Genomic DNA, 18,903 nt, shown 5'->3' on the forward strand with positions numbered 1-18,903 from the left:
CGGTCCGCTCCTTGGACGTCCATGAGCCCAACCCTAACATATGCAACCCTACCATTACATGACCAACAGTGGACCACTGAGTCTCCGCACGGACTGGTTACCGCTGTTGGATGAAACATAGTCACGTCACCATTGTCACGGGTCACCCGGCTTCAATTCCCCTGCCGAAAGGGTAATAGCATGTGGGGTACCTAGCCATGCAATTCTAGACTCTCCTAAATATGTCATCCAGTAATCATGATAGTGCTGGAGACATCAACAAGCATGTGTCCCATTCCACAGCCTTCTGATATCCCAAGCTAAGATATCCCAAAGGAATACCCCTTCCATCACAACTACACTACAATCACTCTTTATCATACCATGAACAGTTGTGCAATATCATGAAAGATGAAGTACATCAAGGAATACCACAAACAGCAAGTGTACAATAAGATTCACATGCTTTATACAATTACAGCAAGTTACATGATCAAATAATAGTAAATAGAACAACTGAATCATCATGTATATGTAATTGCATATAAATAAGAATGCATGTCCTTACTTGTAATTATGTAAAATTCCTCTAACTTGAATTCCAAAAACTATTATAAGACTTTTACTTGAAATAGAGAACACCTAGGCATAGGGTTACAAGAATGTATAAGAGTCAAGAATCAAAACAAATCCAAAATCAAACTTACACAGACACTGGAAACCGGCCGGTTGCTTGAGCCGGTCGCTTAGGTTGAGTGACCGCCACTAGTGACCGCCCCAAGAACAGAGAGTTTCAAATCCGAAACTCAGGCTTCTGATCATCCGTTTTCAATCCAGATTTCGAGTGATCATGGCCTAAGTCTTGAATCTAACACTCCTAAAGACAATAGGTGAAGGGAAAACTAACAAACATCATAAATGGATTACCCAGAAGTTCTCCCCTTGACTGGATCTATCCATTAACAAATGCAGGGATTCGTTTCTGGACAGGATCTCATCAAGAACATTGGAAAGGGAGTACAACAAATCGATTGGGTAACCACTAACAAAAAGGAGATGGGTTCATATCAATTAGAGGTTAAAAAGAAGAGAATTGCAGATGGAGATTCATTACCTTAATTAGAATCACCAAGAATAGAAGAGAAAATGTTTCATATCATTAACAGCACTTCAGACCTGAATCCCGCACGTTTCCACAGCCGCCTAATCGCCCAAAATAGCAATCCCGAACATAATAATGCGTTAATAGGGCGAGGGATGCTATTTATAACGATCAGGGGGCAAAATAGGGCTAAACCCCGAAAACAGAACCGGGCGGTCGCTCCAGGCGGTCGCTTGGTTTGATCAACCGCCACTAGCAACCGCCCCCATGTATATTGCTATACAAGGGTGCTTTGCTCATGGGGTTGATGACCAAGTACAACCTAACCCAAATGAAGACATGGGGGAGATCATAGTCCGAAAAATCAATCTCAATAGGTCAATAATAAAGGGGTTAGGGTTTCATCATAACATATGGCTTATGAAAAGGTTATGATCACGGAAAGAGAGGGAATGATTGTTATCAAGAAAATAACAAGAAATCGTAGGAAATCTAGTTTAGGTTAATAGAAATATTACCCATGAGGTTTCCCTCACATGGAAGGTTACAAAAGGTTTCCAGAAAGATCATTCAAGGGTTAGGGTTAAGGTTTCAAGAATCTATTGGCTAGGGTTAAGATCATGATGATGACCATAGATCTCAAAGAATAGAATGAGATCATGGAATAGATGGTTGCAAGGATGCATCATCTTTTTCCTGATCTCAAACAAGAACAAGAACGAAGAAAGAATAATTAGAAATCCTAATTAGGTTAAACATAGATCATGAAGAAAATATAGTGTGATCAAGGATAAAGAATTAGAGAATGATAGGTTACAATTTTAGTAAAGAAAACACATTGATTGGCTGTTAACAAGATCAAACTAAGGGTTCTTGGTTTGATCCAAGAGGTTAGGGTTTCACCCTTTTTTTGGCTCCCAATGAAAAGGTTGAGAGCACCGGATGAAGGGAAGTAAATTGATAGCCAATAAAACAAGAAAATAAAGATGATCAAGTTTAGGTTAACACAAATATCACCCAAGGGAAAGAGAAACAAAGGATTCACAATATAAAAAGGTGTTGGGGAGTTTCCAATAGATAAAAGAACAATAGGGTTTCATATATGGTTACCTCTCATGAGAGTTGGTTACCTCCCATGAGAGTTACCCATAATTAATCCACACAAAAACAACCCAAGATAGATAAAGGAATATCTCATTAGTATTTCAAAATAAAGAATGGAATTAGGAAGGGTCTACCAATGAGAGAAAAATAAGGTTCTCAATTAAAGTGAAAGGAAAGAAATTCAAATCATATAATTAGGGATTTACTAACAAGAATCCGTGTATCCCACGAAAAGACTAGGGAGAATAAAGATTCACCCTTAGGGCAAAGAATTTACAATCAATAAAGGTTTTGGGGAGGGTCCAATGAATTAACAGAAATAAAAGGGTTCCCAATTAGTTACCCTCTCATGAAGGTTACCCAAGAATTTCCCCTCGAAATCTCACCCTTTTGGTTTCCAATGGTCCAAGGAAAAATTAGGGATCAATTCCTCAATCATGAGGACACAAGGGAAGGTCATGGTAATAGTATGAGACCTTCCACACAATCATAAAGGTAGGTAGAAAATTCAGGGAAAGTATCATCAAGAGATTTGGTGGAATCAAATTCAAGAATCATCGCCATATGGCTTCAAGAACATAGAGTGAATTGGGGGATTCACTCTAGGGCTAATAGAATTAGGGAAGAGGTCATTACAGCAGTGTAATACCCTTCTCATGATCAGAAAATCAGAAGTAGAGAAGAAAGAATGAATTAAAGAAGAAACGAATTGAATACCAACATTTTTAGAAGAGGAACCGATGAAGAAATCTGAATAGATGGTTGAGGATCTTCCTTGGCTTCGAAGGAGAGGTTCTAGGGATCTTCCCACGTTCTCCAAAGACTTAGAACAGAATGAGGGTGAAAAACATGGAGTTCCCCCTTTTAAATAGCACAAAGAGTTCAAGAGTTACTAGGGTTTCACCAAACTGACCAATCTGACCCTGTTGGTTGATTGGTTGCCAAAGAGGAAGTTCAAAGGTCGATCCCACACTATCTTGAGGTTTAGAAACATAATGGGAATAGCTTACCACGAAATTAAAAGAAATAAAACTTTTTAAAAACCTTCAAAACAGAAAATTACCAAAATGCCACTGCCCGGACAGCTTATTCAAAAAATAGGAATTTAATGGGCCTAACTTCAATATTTTTGGATGGGCTTCTTTCAACACATCATACTACTTACCTAGTATGGAGGGATGTCTTCAAACCAGGTCTAACTAAGCTTTAGGTCCATCAACCAAGTTCTTCTTCACAAATAAATAGTTCAACTCCAAATCAAATAAGGTTTCCATAAGGAAACACCATCATCAATATCCATGGGTTTTGAGTCAAACACCATATCTTCTACTGAGATGGCCCATAAAGACATCTTCCTCATTTTGGGACATTGGATCAAACTTAAGGGAAAAGTCTGACATGGCTTCCTAAGATTTTAAAAGATAGTAAAACTGAAATCACGGTCAAACTTCAAAGTCAACATTAAACAAACCCTACTTCACCCAAAACAGATCGAGTTTCCGGGCTAGATTTGGGCTGGGTGTCATAGATTGCACCCATGGGTTGTCGAGCAGGTAACCGAGACCGGCGGGTGGGGTGTGACATGAGGTGCTAGCTTCAGTATTAGAGAGAGGGATTTACCCCTTGGCCAAGTTTGCTCTGCCTTCACTCACAAGGGAACCATACTCTTCTTCGAGGCGATTTTCACGAAGCATTCTTTGCAACCATAAACCTTCATCATTATCTCCATTTGGATATTAGCAATGAATGACAATGGTGGTTGCCAAGGGTGTCAGGTGTGGTAGTTGATTTTGTGAGAGGGGAATCTGTTCACCTACCTAAGGGAGAGTGTGAGTGACAATTGGGGTAATTTGATCATAACACTACACTTTAAGAACATTTTCCTTAGTTCCCTTTCAAAGTTTGAATTACTTAATAGAGGCCAATTTCTAAGTGTGAATAATTAGTAATTTTGAAATGGACCACGGGTTTATTTGGCCATCAAGGGGAGGTGCCTACAATTTCACCCACTTTAGTGGACCATCGAGTAAAATGAAAAAAAAGAAAAAGAAAAGAAAAGAAAAAGAAAAGTAGAAGTATAGAAGAAAAAAAGAGAGAGAAAAAGGTGGAAAACATTTTCCTTTCGCCCGTTGCCAAACGCGCTCTTCAAGGTCTCATCTAAGTTCCAGCACGTCCAGCACCCAGAATTAGGGTTTCGGCGGTTTCTTTATTGTCGAGAAATCCAGAGTGTCTAAGCACTAGAATCAGGTTCATTTCTCCCTTCGGTTCCGGTCAATTACTCTTCATAGCTAGGGTTTTCATCATTCAGTGACTTGTTTGCGTATTTGAATATATAGTTACCTATTAATTTGGAGTAACTACGCAGTCGTAATTGTAATTCTGTCTGCTTTTTGTTCTTTTGTGTTCTCTCCAGCTCCAATGGCGGGTTCAGACGGGAATGCTAGTTCACTTTCTCCAAGCAGTGTTCGTGTCGTTGTGGTTGGAGACCGTGGAACTGGAAAGTCGAGTCTGATTGTTACAGCTGCCGCTGAAGCGTTTCCTAGCAACGTTCCGCCTCTGTTGCCTCCAACACGGCTGCCAGCGGACTACTATCCCGACCGCGTACCGCTTGTGATCATTGACACTTCGTCCAGGTTTCAAAATTTAGGTTCTTCTCTGTTGGATTGGGTTGGGTTGGGTTGTATCCTTGTTGCAATTCATTTTTTTCCCGGTATTTGATTTGACGTTTTCGGAATTTTATTCTTGTTGTTCCGTTAGCCTGGAGAATCGAAATAAGCTTGCTGAAGAATTGAAGAAGGCTGATGCTGTGGTATTAACTTATGCATGTGATGATCCTGCAACGCTTGAGCGACTTAGTACATTTTGGCTGCCAGAACTTCGTCGACTAGAGGTTCAGCATGTTTCTGGTTTCTTCTTTTGGCTCTGTATTGATTAGTGTTATTGCATTGTTCTATGCACATGTATTAATTGCGCCCCCTTTCTGTATGGGGAGAAGTACAGGTGAAGGTGCCGGTGATTGTGGTCGGTTGCAAGCTGGATTTACGTGATGATCAACAAACTGTGAGCTTGGAACAGGTGATGTCACCAATCATGCAGCAATTTAGAGAGATAGAGACTTGTATAGAATGTTCGGCACTCAACTTAATTCAGGTATGGTGTAATTTATTTTCTTCTGATTTATTGATCTTTCCCATGTTCCCTTAGTTTTTATTAGTTCAGTAGGAATTATTTGGGCATCAGTATTCTATTTTAATAGCACTGATCCATTCGTTATTGGCAAACTCGAATAGGGTTCAAGCATTGCAACCTGTAGTAGTTTTTGGATAAATATTTAATTCAAAGCCACATATGAAAAAGACAAGAGTTGATACCATTATGGGCTTCTATGCAATTTATCAGAAAATGTAAATATATTTTTCTGTTTGGTTGGCAACTTTACTATTACAATGTGTGTTGAGCTTTATTGAGGAATCAAGTATTTCTAGCCTAGTTAATCTCAATTGAGCTTTAAGACTCAATCTTCCTAGTGACAGGTTGTCAACAGGTATAGCCTTTGGTTGCCTGCCCCTACACTTGTAGCCTGAGGTTGCTACACACTTGATCTGCTGATCTCCTTTAAAGTTAGATTGTAATGCTCCCTTTCATTTAATGCGTTTCTTTGGTTTCTTGCCATTTCTGCATGTGTTTGTGCTTTATTTACTATTGACATTTAACATTGGCCAACTTGTGGCCAGCATGTGATACCTAATGCTACAGTCTCCTGTTTCAGTTGGTATTAAGTTAGTTCATCTGCTCGCAGGTCCCAGAGGTTTTCTATTATGCTCAAAAGGCAGTTCTCCATCCAACAAGCCCACTATTTGATCAAGAAACTCAGACTTTGAAGCCTCGATGCGTGAGGGCATTGAAACGGATATTTATTCTATGTGACAATGACAGGGACGGAGCTCTCAGTGATGCAGAATTAAATGATTTCCAGGTTTTCTTATTCTCTTTTACCATATTTGTATTTGTATCTACCTATATACAAATGTGTATTTTTCTTGCATGTGTTTTAGTAGTTGGGGTGCAAGGCAACTATTTATGATTCTCAATTTTGGAGTATCTTTTTTTTTCTTTTTCCCCTATAAACAGGTTAAATGTTTTAATGCTCCACTGCAGCCATCTGAAATAGTTGGCGTTAAGAGGGTTGTACAGGAGAAACTGTCTGAAGGGGTCAACAGTCGTGGTCTTACCTTGACAGGATTCCTTTTTCTGCATGCGCTATTTATAGAAAAAGGTCGCCTTGAGACAACATGGACTGTCTTGAGGAAATTTGGATACAATAATGATCTTAAACTCAGAGATGATCTACTTCCAGTCCCAATTAAACGAAATTCTGATCAGGTATTTTTCTCAATGAAAATATTTACCACAAATGATAAAAGAATTTGCTGAAATGTTGTTTGGCTGTAAAAACTTGAAGATATGTTGGAGTTTAGGTTGCTTCTCCCCACCCCACCCCCCCCCCCCCGAAAATAATTTTTTTTTTTAACTTTGATTTCCCCCCCCCAAGAAAAATGGGTCATATAAAAGTATGTCAGTTTTAATATTAGGATTAATATATTGGTTATAATTTTATGTGTATCTCAAACTCTTGCACTTGGTTTTGAAGATTAACCCTCCTAGACATATGTTGGTGACAACTGAAATGAATTTTCCCTGAGAATTGATGTTAGCAAAATTAAGGCTTTTTGCGAGAAGCCAAGATATCTCAATGGTTTCAACGGGTTTGGACCCAGATTTTTTCCATTGGTCAAATACAGGGATTGTAGTGTTAATTTGAATAATTGTGTATTATTTGCAGACTCTGAGAATGTAAAAAATATTCTCTTAGACCTTGATAAGGCATGTGGGACTAGATCCAGTTTGACACATGTGACAGCCCTTTTTTTGTGCATGAGATTGTTGTTTGGACTTGGAAATAATTAGTTGCTATGCTGCGTAAAAAACTTTTCTTGACTTAAATAAGTTTGTAGGTTTAGATGGGGCTGAGGAAGAAGCATAACAGGATGTTTGCATGCTAATCAGCAAGATAAAAGATGTGAATATTAGACTAAACTTTCATCAACGTCAGGCATGTGATGATCTGAGTTGCTTGAAATATTGTCTATCCTCTTCTGTGTGCTGGAAAGAAATTTCTAAATTCACTGGTACTTCAATCATAGTTTGAGCATGAGCCAACTGAAGGCGCTGAATCATCTAAGATATGAAGATCAACATATTGATGTAGCCTCAAATGAATGACTGCCAGTTAACGAAGATCTTTTCAATGAAACTAACTTGAAAGGGACCAAGAAAGAGTTTCTTGAAATTTTGGTTGTGGGCTGTGGGAGGTTATTGTGATGCGTGCTGTGATGGGAATATTTTGCTGCTAACGATGGATATGCTTAATGTACTAGGGCTTCTCATTGGTTAAGTTAGGCTTCAAGTATGTAAGGTTTCAAGTAGTTTCAAAATATGTGTTCAAATTAGGAAAGTATGGGGTAAACCTCTAGAGTTTAGTTTTCAGAATGGAATAAAACTTGGGGAGAATATAGATAATGATGTCGGGGATGATCCAATGGGTACATTGGGTTAGATATAAGTTTTTGTTCTCAGGGTTTTAAGAAGTACACAATTCAAGAATCTTGCTGGTTTTTTGGGTTAGGGATGTCGGAATGGGTTAAAACTTGGGATTAATATGGGGAATGATAGGGAGGTGGGATCCTCCAAGTTTGGTTGGGTTTGGATGGCTAAATTTGAAGATATGAAGTTTCTTGTTTTAGGAAGTCCGAAAAATTAAATAATAAAATTAAAAGAGGTGGTTTTCGAAGGGGGATGGGGAGCCTTGTCTTGATTATGGAGGAGCTGGAGTAGCTTATGTAGGTGGACAACCATCCTTGCTTGATAATGTAGTATTGTATGATTGATCAAAACAGGAACCAAATAGAATCTTTCACAGGGAATAATTTCAGATGTAATAGACTTAAGATAAACAGAATTCAGATATGAAGGTAGGCTGAAAACTGGATTATGGAGGAGCCTTAAGGGGGATGGGGAGCCTTTTCTTGATTATGGAGGAGCTGGAGTAGCTTATGTAGGTGGACAGCCATCCTTGCTTGATAATGTAGTATTGTATTTGATTGATCAAAACAGGAACCAAATAGGATCTTTCACAGGGAATAATTTCAGATGTAATAGACTTAAGATAAACAGAATTCAGACATGAAGGTAGGCTGAAAACTGGAGTGGTAGTACAAGGATATTAACTTAATAATATGGACTAAATAGGTCTTCAAAACAGGGGTAGAATTATGAAGAAGACATGGAAGGAGCAATATAAGAGAATTGAGAGAAAAATAAGAACAACAAAGTACACCCGGGCTTTACACCACAAGGTGGATCGATTGGATTGAACACCAATCTTGATCAAACACAAGGATTCTTCAAAGAGGAAATACTTAACAAACAATTTGATTTCAAAGTTGAGTGTTGAGTTGTTTCCTCACCCTCTTACACAAATCTCTCTATATAGTATTTTAAAGAGACATAACATTAATTGTAAAATCCAACCACTAGCTAACATTACCTACCTATTAATAACACAACTACTACCTAACTCTTAACAAAGGAAAACTCCTTTGACAATGAGTTCTTTTATTTCAAAGTACAACTTCTTTTATTGACTTTTCAAGAACTAGACTTGGGCTTAGGTCTACACCATGGAGATAAAAATATGTGGGTTAACTTTAACCCACTAAAATAGTCCTAGCCCATGAAAGCCATGGGCTGATTTGGATGATAGCTTTAGGCCTTTGATGGGCCTGACCCAATGGACTTCTTCTTTCTTAAATATGTCTTCAATTCTGCATCAACTCTCCCCGGCTTGAAAACATTTGTCTCCGACGAATAAATAAATGATGTGTAACGTTTATACAAATTAGGATCAAGTTTCTTGAAATCGTCAGCATGAATCCAAATACTATCATGTCGTGGACGATTCTTTCATTTGACGAGGAAAGCATGGTATCCAGTGCCACGACGAGTGGTTTTGTAAGAGTCATCCAAAACCTCCTCAATGATGTAAGTGATTGGTGGCTTGAGTTGGGGCAACCTTAACATTTGTTCAGTGTCTCCATCATTAGAGTGGTGTCCTACATAAAGATGTAAGTCAACCACGTTGAAGACATTTCTTATGTACATTTCTTCTGGTAGCTTGAGTACATAAGCATTTGGTCCAATGTGTTTCATCACCTTGTATGGTCCCATCTTCTTTGGATGAAGTTTATTGTTGACCCCAAGTTGGAATCTTTCTGGATTGACATGAACCATCACCATGTCTCCTTGTTGAAACTCCACATATCGTTGGATGTCGATGACGATCTGTTGTAGCCTTGTAGACATCATTGCTGTGAGTTATTCTTCAGTGAACATCAACATGTACCTCAGTGATATGGCGCAGAAACTTGTTAGCCTTAATACTCATGTGTGCTTGTGATGGTAGTGGGACGAGGTCTAGGCCGTTGGGGTTGAACTCTAAGTAGAATCTCAAATGGAGTACGACCTGTCGTATGATTAACTGAGTTGTTGTAAACAAACTTAGCTATGTCAAGTATGGACGGCCATGTCTTTTGATAATCACGAACCAAACACCTCAGTAAGTTCCCAAGCTTTGATTCACCACCTCTGTTTGTCCGTTAGTTTGTGGATGGAATGCGGTTGAAAACTATAACTTTGTGTTAGTTTTCAGCCACAATGTCTTCCAAAAGTAGCTCATGAACTTGATGTCATGATTTGAGACAATGCTAATTTGTAGGTAGCCCATATAGTTGTACAACCTCCTTAAAGAATATCTTTGCAATGTGAGATGCATCAAAGGTCTTGCGACATGGCATAAAGTGAGCCATCTTTGAGAATCGGTCAACCACAACCATGATGGAGTCGTATCGCTTTTTTGTTGAGGGTAGTCCAAGTACAAAATTCATACTAATATCAATCCAAGGTGTATGAGGAACTGGTAATGGTGAGTACAAACCTGTATTTTGCTTGGTTCCCTTGGCTAGCTGACAGGCTTTCCATCTCTTGTTTACATGATCAGCATCCTTTGCAATATGAGGCCAATAATACCTATCGGTAACTTGTATGATAGTTTTATCCCTACCAAAATGACCTCCCAAACCTCCGCCATGTAACTCCCGTATGGTGTGATGTCGTAGGGAAGAATTTGGAATGCATAACCGAGTTCCCAAAAGCAAATACCCATCGGGAAGTGAGTATTTATGATGCTGCTTGCCTTGTTGTAACTCCTTGTATGGCATGTCTAAATCTTCATCAGATGCATACTCATCGCATATCTGATCAATGCTAACTGCATGTTTTGAGAATATTCTAAGAGTAAGTACTTTTCGGCTCAATGCATCAACCACTGTATTCTCCTTTCCTACTTTGTACTTCATTGCGAATGCTAACTCTTGTAGGTAAGCAACCCATTTAGCGTGGTTGTTGCTAATCGACTTCTGTGAATGTAGATACTTGAGGGCCTCATGATCGGTATAGAGAATGAACTCTTTGCCGATGAGATAATGTCTCGAATGACATAACACCTGGACAACAACATAGAGCTCCATATCATATGTCGAATAGCATCGCTTGGCATCATTGAGTTTCTCGCTATAGAAAACGATGGGGTGCCCTCCTTGCATCAATACACCTTTTAGTCAAATATGTGAGGCATCAGTTGCTATCTCAAATTTATGGTCAAAATCTGGAAGGCGAGTCATCTTTTGCTTGATAAGATGAAAGGCTTTGGTTGCCGCTGCTGTCCACTTGAACTTGCCTTTGCCTTGTTTCAAACACTCGGTAATAGGTGCCATGATTGCACTAAAGTTCTGATTGAATCTCCCATAAAACGATGCAAGTCCATGAAAACTAGGGACCTCGGTGATTGTCTTTGGTGTAGGCTAATTGTTATACTTTTTATCTCTTTGGATCAGCTTCAACCCCTTGTGATGAGACAATAAAACCAAGGAACATAACCTTTGGCAACATAAATGAGCATTTCTTGAGATTGATCTATAGCTTCTTATAGCACAACACTCTTAAGACTTGCCGTAGATTATCGATGTGATCATTTGGATGATTGTTGTAAATCAATATATCAAAAAAGTATACGACAAAAAATCGACCAATAAAAGGACGGAGTACCTGTTTCATCACCCTCATGAATGTGCTAGGTGCATTCGTCAGACCAAAAGGCATGACTTTTCAGTCAAATGGTCCATCCTTGGTCTTGAAGGCAGTCTTCCACTCGTCTCCAGGCTGAATACGAATATTGATAGCCACTTCTAAGATCCAATTTAGAAAAGATCTTAGTCCCGGATAACATGTCTAACATGTCATCAAGGCGCGGTATGGGAAACCTATACTTGACTGTAATCTTTTTGATTGCTCTATTGTCCACACACATGCGCCATGAGCCATCCTTCTTTGGAGTGAGTAATGCTAGTACAACACATGGAATTAAGCTCTCTTGAATGAATTCTTTATGTAGCAACTCATTCACCTATCGTTTGAGTTCGTTGTGCTCTGTTGGGCTAATGTGATAAGCTGGTAGGTTTACCGAACCCGGTACCAAATCAATGGCATGTTGAATATCGTGCATAGGAGGTAGCTCATTAGGAACCACATCAAAAAAATTAGAAAGTAACTCTTTGATGGGTGGAGGAATGTCACCTTAGGTGGAGGGGTGACTTCCCTTGTAACAAGGGCCAATGCCAATCCTATATCATGGCTAGTGTGAATGAACTCCCTGTGAGGAACAACCAACAGCTTCTTTTGCGGTATGGACAACAACTTTTGTGCTTCATTGGTCCTCAGGGACCTCTGTTGACACATTTCAGCCAGGACATTGACTGAGTGGAAGACAGTGTGAAGTCCTTTAAACTTGAATACACATTGATTTTTCTTCCCCCCGACCATAACATCATTATCATACATCTATGGTCGACCAAATAGAACATCAGTAAGATGCATAGGGATTACATGACCTCTTCCTTGTATCGATGGATCTTCAGTGGTACGGAACACTGTGATTTACCTCTAGAGTATTCCCAGTCAGCAAGGATGCTCGATGTGGTTGAGGGTGCTTCTCCACCTTCAAGTTTGCTTTTTTCGCAAGGGTGTTTGAAGTAACGTTGACATAGCTCCCATTGTCAACTATCACCAAAGCGGTATTATCTCTGACTTTATATGGCTTTAGAAGGTACAATTGCAACGTCCAATTCTCTCCTTTGGTTTCAGCCACCAAGATGCGGCTTACTATATAAATATCATAAGCATCACATCTACTAACATCATCCTCATCATATGCATCTCCATCATAGTCACCATCGTCGAGCGGGTATGGGAATAGATCAGGATCTTCTCCCTTTGTTGAATTCAATCTCAACAACAACATTAATCTTTTGATGGTGTGGGCAATATTTAGCATATCCAACTTCTTGACAATGAAAACATTGTGCTTGGCTACCACTAGTCATAAGAGCCTTGCCCATTTCTTGTCGGGTAGGAAATGTGGGTTGAGTAGGGGTTGTTGTAGTAGGTTTTGGTGCTGAAAAATTTCGCCTAACCTCCCTGGCTTGGTATTCAAACCTTTTGTTGTTGGATGCCAAGAGTTCTTCCGCACGTAGGGCTTTCTCAAAACAGTCCCACATTCTCTACATCTACAACGCCAATGGCCCTATTGATTTCAGGCCGTGAACCCAATCTGAAACCTGACAAGATTTGGATCCCCTCTCTTGAATTCCTATATGAGAAGAAAGAGAGTCAAATTGTTCCATATATTCTGCAACTGAGAAGTTCCCTTGACGAAGAGAATTTAACTTGTCTTGTAGTTGCAATAAAAAAGTAGATGACAAGTACTTTTCTCTCAGTTCTTCCTTCATTTCCTCCCATGGAGTAGTCGCTGTACCACGATCTTCCAACTTATATTCATGAGTTCTCCACCATTCACGTGCAACTCCAACTAGGTTGGTACGTGCTAGCTTCATCTTTTGTACCTTTGATAGTTCATACCAATCAAAATAGTCATCCAATGCTGCAACCAATCATAAAACACTTGAGGATCATGCTTACTCAAGTATTCTTTGAGTTCAAGCTTAACCTTGTGAGAGTCACCCACATGCCTATTGAATGTAGGTTGTTCTCCATTGAAATACCTTCGTAGGTGCTCCCCAAAAGTTGGTTGCACAACTGGAATCCTTTGGGGTCCTCTCCGATATATTCTCCGAGTAGGAAAATTGGCTATAGAATGAGCTGGCTGGGATTCTTCACCAAGTGGAAGGTGAGGAGCATGAGTGGAGGTGGCAACTTTGGCCTCCATTTTTGAGAGCCTCTTGTCCATTTGCTTCTGGTTTGTAGTGATTTGGTTGCTCAGTTGTTGAAACATCTCCATCATTGCCGGCATAGGATTAGTTGGACTTAATGGTCTAGAATTTTCACCCCTTGTCATGGCTTTGATACCAAATAATGTAGTATTGTATTTGATTGATCAAAACAATAGCCAAATATTATCTATCACAGGGAATAATTTCAGATTTAATAGATTTAAGATAAACAAAATTCAGATATGAAGCTAGGCTGAGAACTGGATTAGTACTACAGGGATATTAGCTTTAATAATATGGACTGAATAGGTTTTCAAAACAGGGGCAGAACTATGATGAATACATGGAAGAAACAATGCAAGAGAATTGAGAGAAAAATAAGAACAACAGAGTACACCCGGGCTTTACACCGCAAGGTGGATCGATTGGATCGAACGCCAATCTTCCTTGATCAAACACAAGGATTCTTCAAAGAGGAAATAACTAACGAGCAATTTTATTTCAAAGTTGAGTGTTGAGTTGTTTCCAGCCTCTTTTACAAAAATCTCTCTATATAGCATTTTAAGGAGACATAACATTAATTGTAAAATCCAACCACTAGCTAACACTACCTACCTATTAATAACTCAACTACTACCTAACTCTTGACAAAAGAAAACTCTTTTGACTATGAGTTCTTTTATTTTAAAATACAACCTCTTTTATTGACTTCTCAAGAACTAGACTTGGGATTAGGTCTAGACCATGGAGATAAAAATATGTGGGTTAACTTTAATCCATTAAAACAGTCCTAGCCCATGAAAGCATGGGCTGATTTAGGTGATAGCTTTAGGCATTTGATGGGCTTCTTCTTTCTTGAATGTGTCTTCAATTCTGCATCACTTGACTTCACAAAGAACCTTTTGTCAAACATGTTGGAGACATCTTACCAAAAACACCATTCTAATTGAGAACAATAAAGAGACGATAGGACTGTGTAATAAAGTTGAGAAATTTCATCATATAATCAAAGGTGTCTTTATCCCTACCTATAGGGGTATAAATAGGGTTAAACAGCCTCATAGCTCATAATTGAAATAGAAAAGAAACTCTAAACAGAAATTGAACTCAAAAACCTACTAAACCTATGACTCTACTTTGTGACAATATATAACAGTTTAGAAACCTACAAACAGAAAAACCGAGAAGAGAAGAATTTGAGAGACAATGGAGAGAGGAATCTCTCTTGTGCAAGCTAGACTCCTCTTCCACTTTGTAGAATAATGATCAAAGTATCAGTTTAGGATATCTTTCCTCAACTGATCACAGAAAACAGAAAGTACATATTATTTGGAAAAGGGGATCTTGTAAAAAAGGAAACTATCCTAGATATGATCTTTCAACAAGCAAAGGGGAAAGGGAAGCTAGTAAAAAGTAAATACTAGCAAGTACAGGCTAACAAGCCTATGACTTGTAACACTTCTCCTTAAGCTGGTATGTACAAACCACTCATGCGTAGCTTGCAACACCCATTCACCAACTGCTCTGCGGTTTTTACAAATGGAGTGACAATATTCTTCTTGAGAACGTCTCTAACAAAGTGGTAATTGACCTTGATGTTTTTAGTGCGCATATGGAAGACAGGGTTACTAGCAATAGATCGTAATTAGATTGTCCTAGAACAACTTCATGGGTTGAGTGACTAGCCTTCCTAGCTCAAGGAGGAATCAACTGCACTTAAGTTCAATAGTGGTTTGAGCCATGGCTTATTCTGAAATGCTCATGTAGTAATGGTTGAGTCAATTGAGTATTCAGCTTTTTTACAGTCTCATCTAGGGAACTATGTTTTAAATGGTTTTAGCCATGGCTTCATATTCAGGTTTTGCACTTGATGTTGTAACAGTGGATTGCTTCCTAATTTGCAAACTTACCAGATTCTCCACCAACAAGGGTGCAGTATTCAGTAATTGACTGTCAGTCACCATCAGCCCTTGCCAAATCAGCATCAGAAAAAACAGTAATATTGATATGGTGATGAAGGTGGTGGATGAGTTCCTTTCCTGGTCTCTGTGAAGATATCTCAAGACGTAGCAAACCACCTCCTAGTGTATTTTCTTGCAAGAATGTATGAACTGGCTTATAATGCTGACAGCATAGAAGATGTCTGGTCTTGTCGAGATAAGATAAATTACCTTGCCTATATCCTATGTCTGGTCTTGTCACAATAAGATAAATTACCTTGCCTATAAGGTGCTTGTACTGTTGGCGATCATCTAAATCTTCATCTTCAGTGGAGCCAAACTTCTGAGGAGGATACATTGGAATAGCTGCAGGTTTGGATGCAAGAAACCCTGTATCAGTTAGTCAATCAAGAACGTACTTTCTGTGGACAAGTTAATCCCCTTCTTGCTCTGCAGTACTTCTATTCCTAGAAAGTACTGAAGTTAGCCCAGATCCTTCATTTGAAAATGCATGGTGAAGAAAGATTTAACTTGAGCTACGCTAGTAGAATCGCTGCCAGATATGATAATGTCACCTACATAATGGTCAAAGTAGCATTGTGAACAACTACAGTAATAATGGAGCTAAACTTGTCAAACCATGCTCATAGAGACTGTTTTAGCCCATAGATAGCCTTATGAAGCTAGCAAACCTTTCTGACACCTCCCCTGAGCAAAACACCTGTGAGGTTGCTCCATTTCTTCTTCCCTAAGATCTCTATAGAGAAATGAATTCTTCAGTCGGACTGATAGTCTGATATAGAGGCCATTCAAGGTTGGTAGCAAAAAAAAAAAAAGAATTTGAATAGAATCATGGCCACAACAGATAAGGTTTGTAAATAATTGACACCAAATGTTTGTCTGTAGCCTTTAGCAACCAATTGCGCTTTAGAGTGCTCAGCCAACCCATCAGGAAGGTACTTGATAGTGTAAACCCTACGGCAACAAATGATATTCTTATCAGGAGGTGAATTTGTTGGGTACCATGTCTTATGTGATAATAAGGCAATTCATTTCAATGTCTATCGCTGGCTTCCCGCCAGAGTGAGAAAGAGTGTCATGATGTGATTTTGGAAGGATAGCTGTAGATAATGAAAACACAAATGCCCAATGTAAAGGAGGAAGATGACTAGTAGAAATAAAAATTAACAATGGGATATGTGTTGGAAGATTGTAAAGCACAAAAGTTGAGTACCTTTTCGAAGAGTGACTGGTTTCAGAATGAGAAGAGATTCCAGGGATCAGATTATAGCTCTAACAACATGTAACAATGTAACAGTCTAGAACCTGGAAATGGAGAAGAGAAGGATGAGAGAGATGATGGAGAGGAAGAAGAGAGATCTTGTGCAAGCAAGACTTCCCCTCTCCTACTTTGGAACATGTTTGTCAAAGCGTCCACCTAGGCGCTCCTAGATAGCTGTCTTGGTGCCTAGGCCCATTTTTGGGTCAAGGCGACCTGGTGTTGCCTTGTCGCCTAGGGGACACATTATTGCTTTGTTTGGTGTCGCCTTGGTTTTCGTTACCCTCTATCTATTGCCTTGCGTCGCCTCACCTCGTCACCTTGACAACCGTGCTTTAGAATAAATAGTCAAAGGTCGGTTTAGGAAAATTTTCCTAGACTGAATTATAGAAGAGAAAGTAAATATTGTTTGTGAAAAAGGAAACTATCCTAGATATGGTCTTGCTTGTTGACCAAGCAATGAAGGAAGCTAGTAAAAAGTGAAACTAGCAAGTATATACAAGCACGCATAGATCCTAATGAGGACTAATATATCAACCCTAATAAGGAGTAGACAAAAAAAAATAAAAATTGGGGATTTTCATACTTAAACACACGTTCCCATGCTCTAGGTCCATTAAGTTGGCCAATTATGAAGGAGACCCATCCAATAAGAGCCTTGAATGACATGCATCAACTCTAATAAAGACTTGTTAAATAATAGGCATAATTATCGTTGCCCCCTTCTACCATAGCTTAATTACTAATCAGACCCTACTGATGTAACCAGCCCCCAGCCAGCCCCAAAAGAGTCAAGAAAAGGGCCCAGGCCTATCCGGAAGAAGGCCCAAACCAGAGGGACAGAATTTTGCCCTAGGGAAGAAGGCCCAAACCAGGACAGAATTTTACCTAGGGCAAAATTGTCATTTTCCACCCCTGGTTCGAGTCACCATTAGAAGGATCTTGCCTAATTTGATTTCTAAAGTTTAAATCTGTTTTAGAGTCCTAGTTGTTGGGTTAAAGTTGGTATCTGGTTGTTAGTGTGATTTGTTAAGATAGGGTTTACTAAATTAGAAACCTTATCTTAAGGGTAGGTTTGTTTTAGTCAAGTTCTATTTTAGTTATGTCCTAATTTGTTAAGTCTTGGTTACTTTGGAACCAAGTTTCATTGTTTGAGTCTACTTTGGGTTGAGTGGCTATAAATAGCTTAGTTTTATTGTACATCAACAACAACAACAACAATAAGCCTTGTCCCAACTAAATGGGGTCGGCTACATGGATTCTTGCCTTCCAATTAGTTCTATTAGAGGCCATGCTAGATACTAGGCCTAAGCTATGCATATCCTTTCTCACCACCTCTCTTAAGGTTATCTTAGGTCTACCCCTAGTTCTTCTAGTTCCTTCAATCTGGATTATGTCACTTCTCCGTACAGGGGCATTTATAGGTCTCCGTTGAACGTGGCCGTGCCACCTCAAATGACTTTCTCGAAGCTTATCACTTATGGGAGCAATTCCCAGACCAACTCTAATATGATCATTCCTTATCTTATCCATCCTAGTTTTGCCATCATCCATTTTAGCATCCTCATTTCTGCCACATTGAGTTTATCTATATGATTCTTTTTAACAGCCCAACACTCTGCACCGTACTTACTAGCTGGTCAAACAATGGTCCTATAAAATTTTCCTTTAAGCTTTAATGGAATATGCCGATCACATAAGACCCCGGACGCACCTCTCCACTTCATCCACCCTATTTTAATTCTTTGGGAAACATCATTCTCTAAATCACCTCTTTTACTTATGATTGAACCTAGGTACCTAAAACAATCACTCTGAGGAATCTCCTTATCATCAAGTATCACCACCTCATCGTCTACCAATCATAACTAAAGTTACAAACTAGATATTTTGTCTTCGTTCTACTTAGTTTAAAGCCTTTTGATTTCAAAGCTACTCTCCATGATTCTAATTTGGTATTAATCCCCACTCGAGTCTCATCAATCAACACAATATCATCAGCAAAAAACATACACCAAGGGACCTCATCTTGAATGTCTTTGGTTAATTCATCCATTACAAGTGCAAATGATATGGGCTTAAAGTTGATCCTTGATG

General features: G+C 39.1%; 1 protein-coding gene across 2 annotated transcripts in view; it reads left to right on the forward strand.

The window, feature by feature from the left end:
* The first annotated feature begins 4,297 nt into the window (after positions 1-4,297).
* Positions 4,298-18,903, forward strand: part of LOC149024222 (mitochondrial Rho GTPase 1-like) — a 49,576-nt gene continuing 34,970 nt past the window's right edge. The window contains exons 1-6 of one of the 2 annotated variants that reach the window (XM_089144531.1): positions 4,298-4,432; positions 4,599-4,818; positions 4,943-5,075; positions 5,186-5,335; positions 5,985-6,161; positions 6,344-6,568. In XM_089144531.1, coding sequence (XP_089000657.1) covers positions 4,604-4,818; positions 4,943-5,075; positions 5,186-5,335; positions 5,985-6,161; positions 6,344-6,568 — 900 coding nt within the window. In that variant the 5' untranslated portion in view covers positions 4,298-4,432; positions 4,599-4,603. Of the gene's footprint in view, positions 4,433-4,598; positions 4,819-4,942; positions 5,076-5,185; positions 5,336-5,984; positions 6,162-6,316; positions 6,569-18,903 lie in introns of both variants that reach the window. The other variant, XM_089144530.1, reaches the window with a different exon arrangement.

This window comes from Hakea prostrata, chromosome 2 (assembly GCF_041222555.1).
Source record: "Hakea prostrata isolate BN-2017 chromosome 2, UWA_Hpros_2, whole genome shotgun sequence".
In the NCBI taxonomy this organism is placed as follows: Eukaryota; Viridiplantae; Streptophyta; class Magnoliopsida; order Proteales; family Proteaceae; genus Hakea; species Hakea prostrata.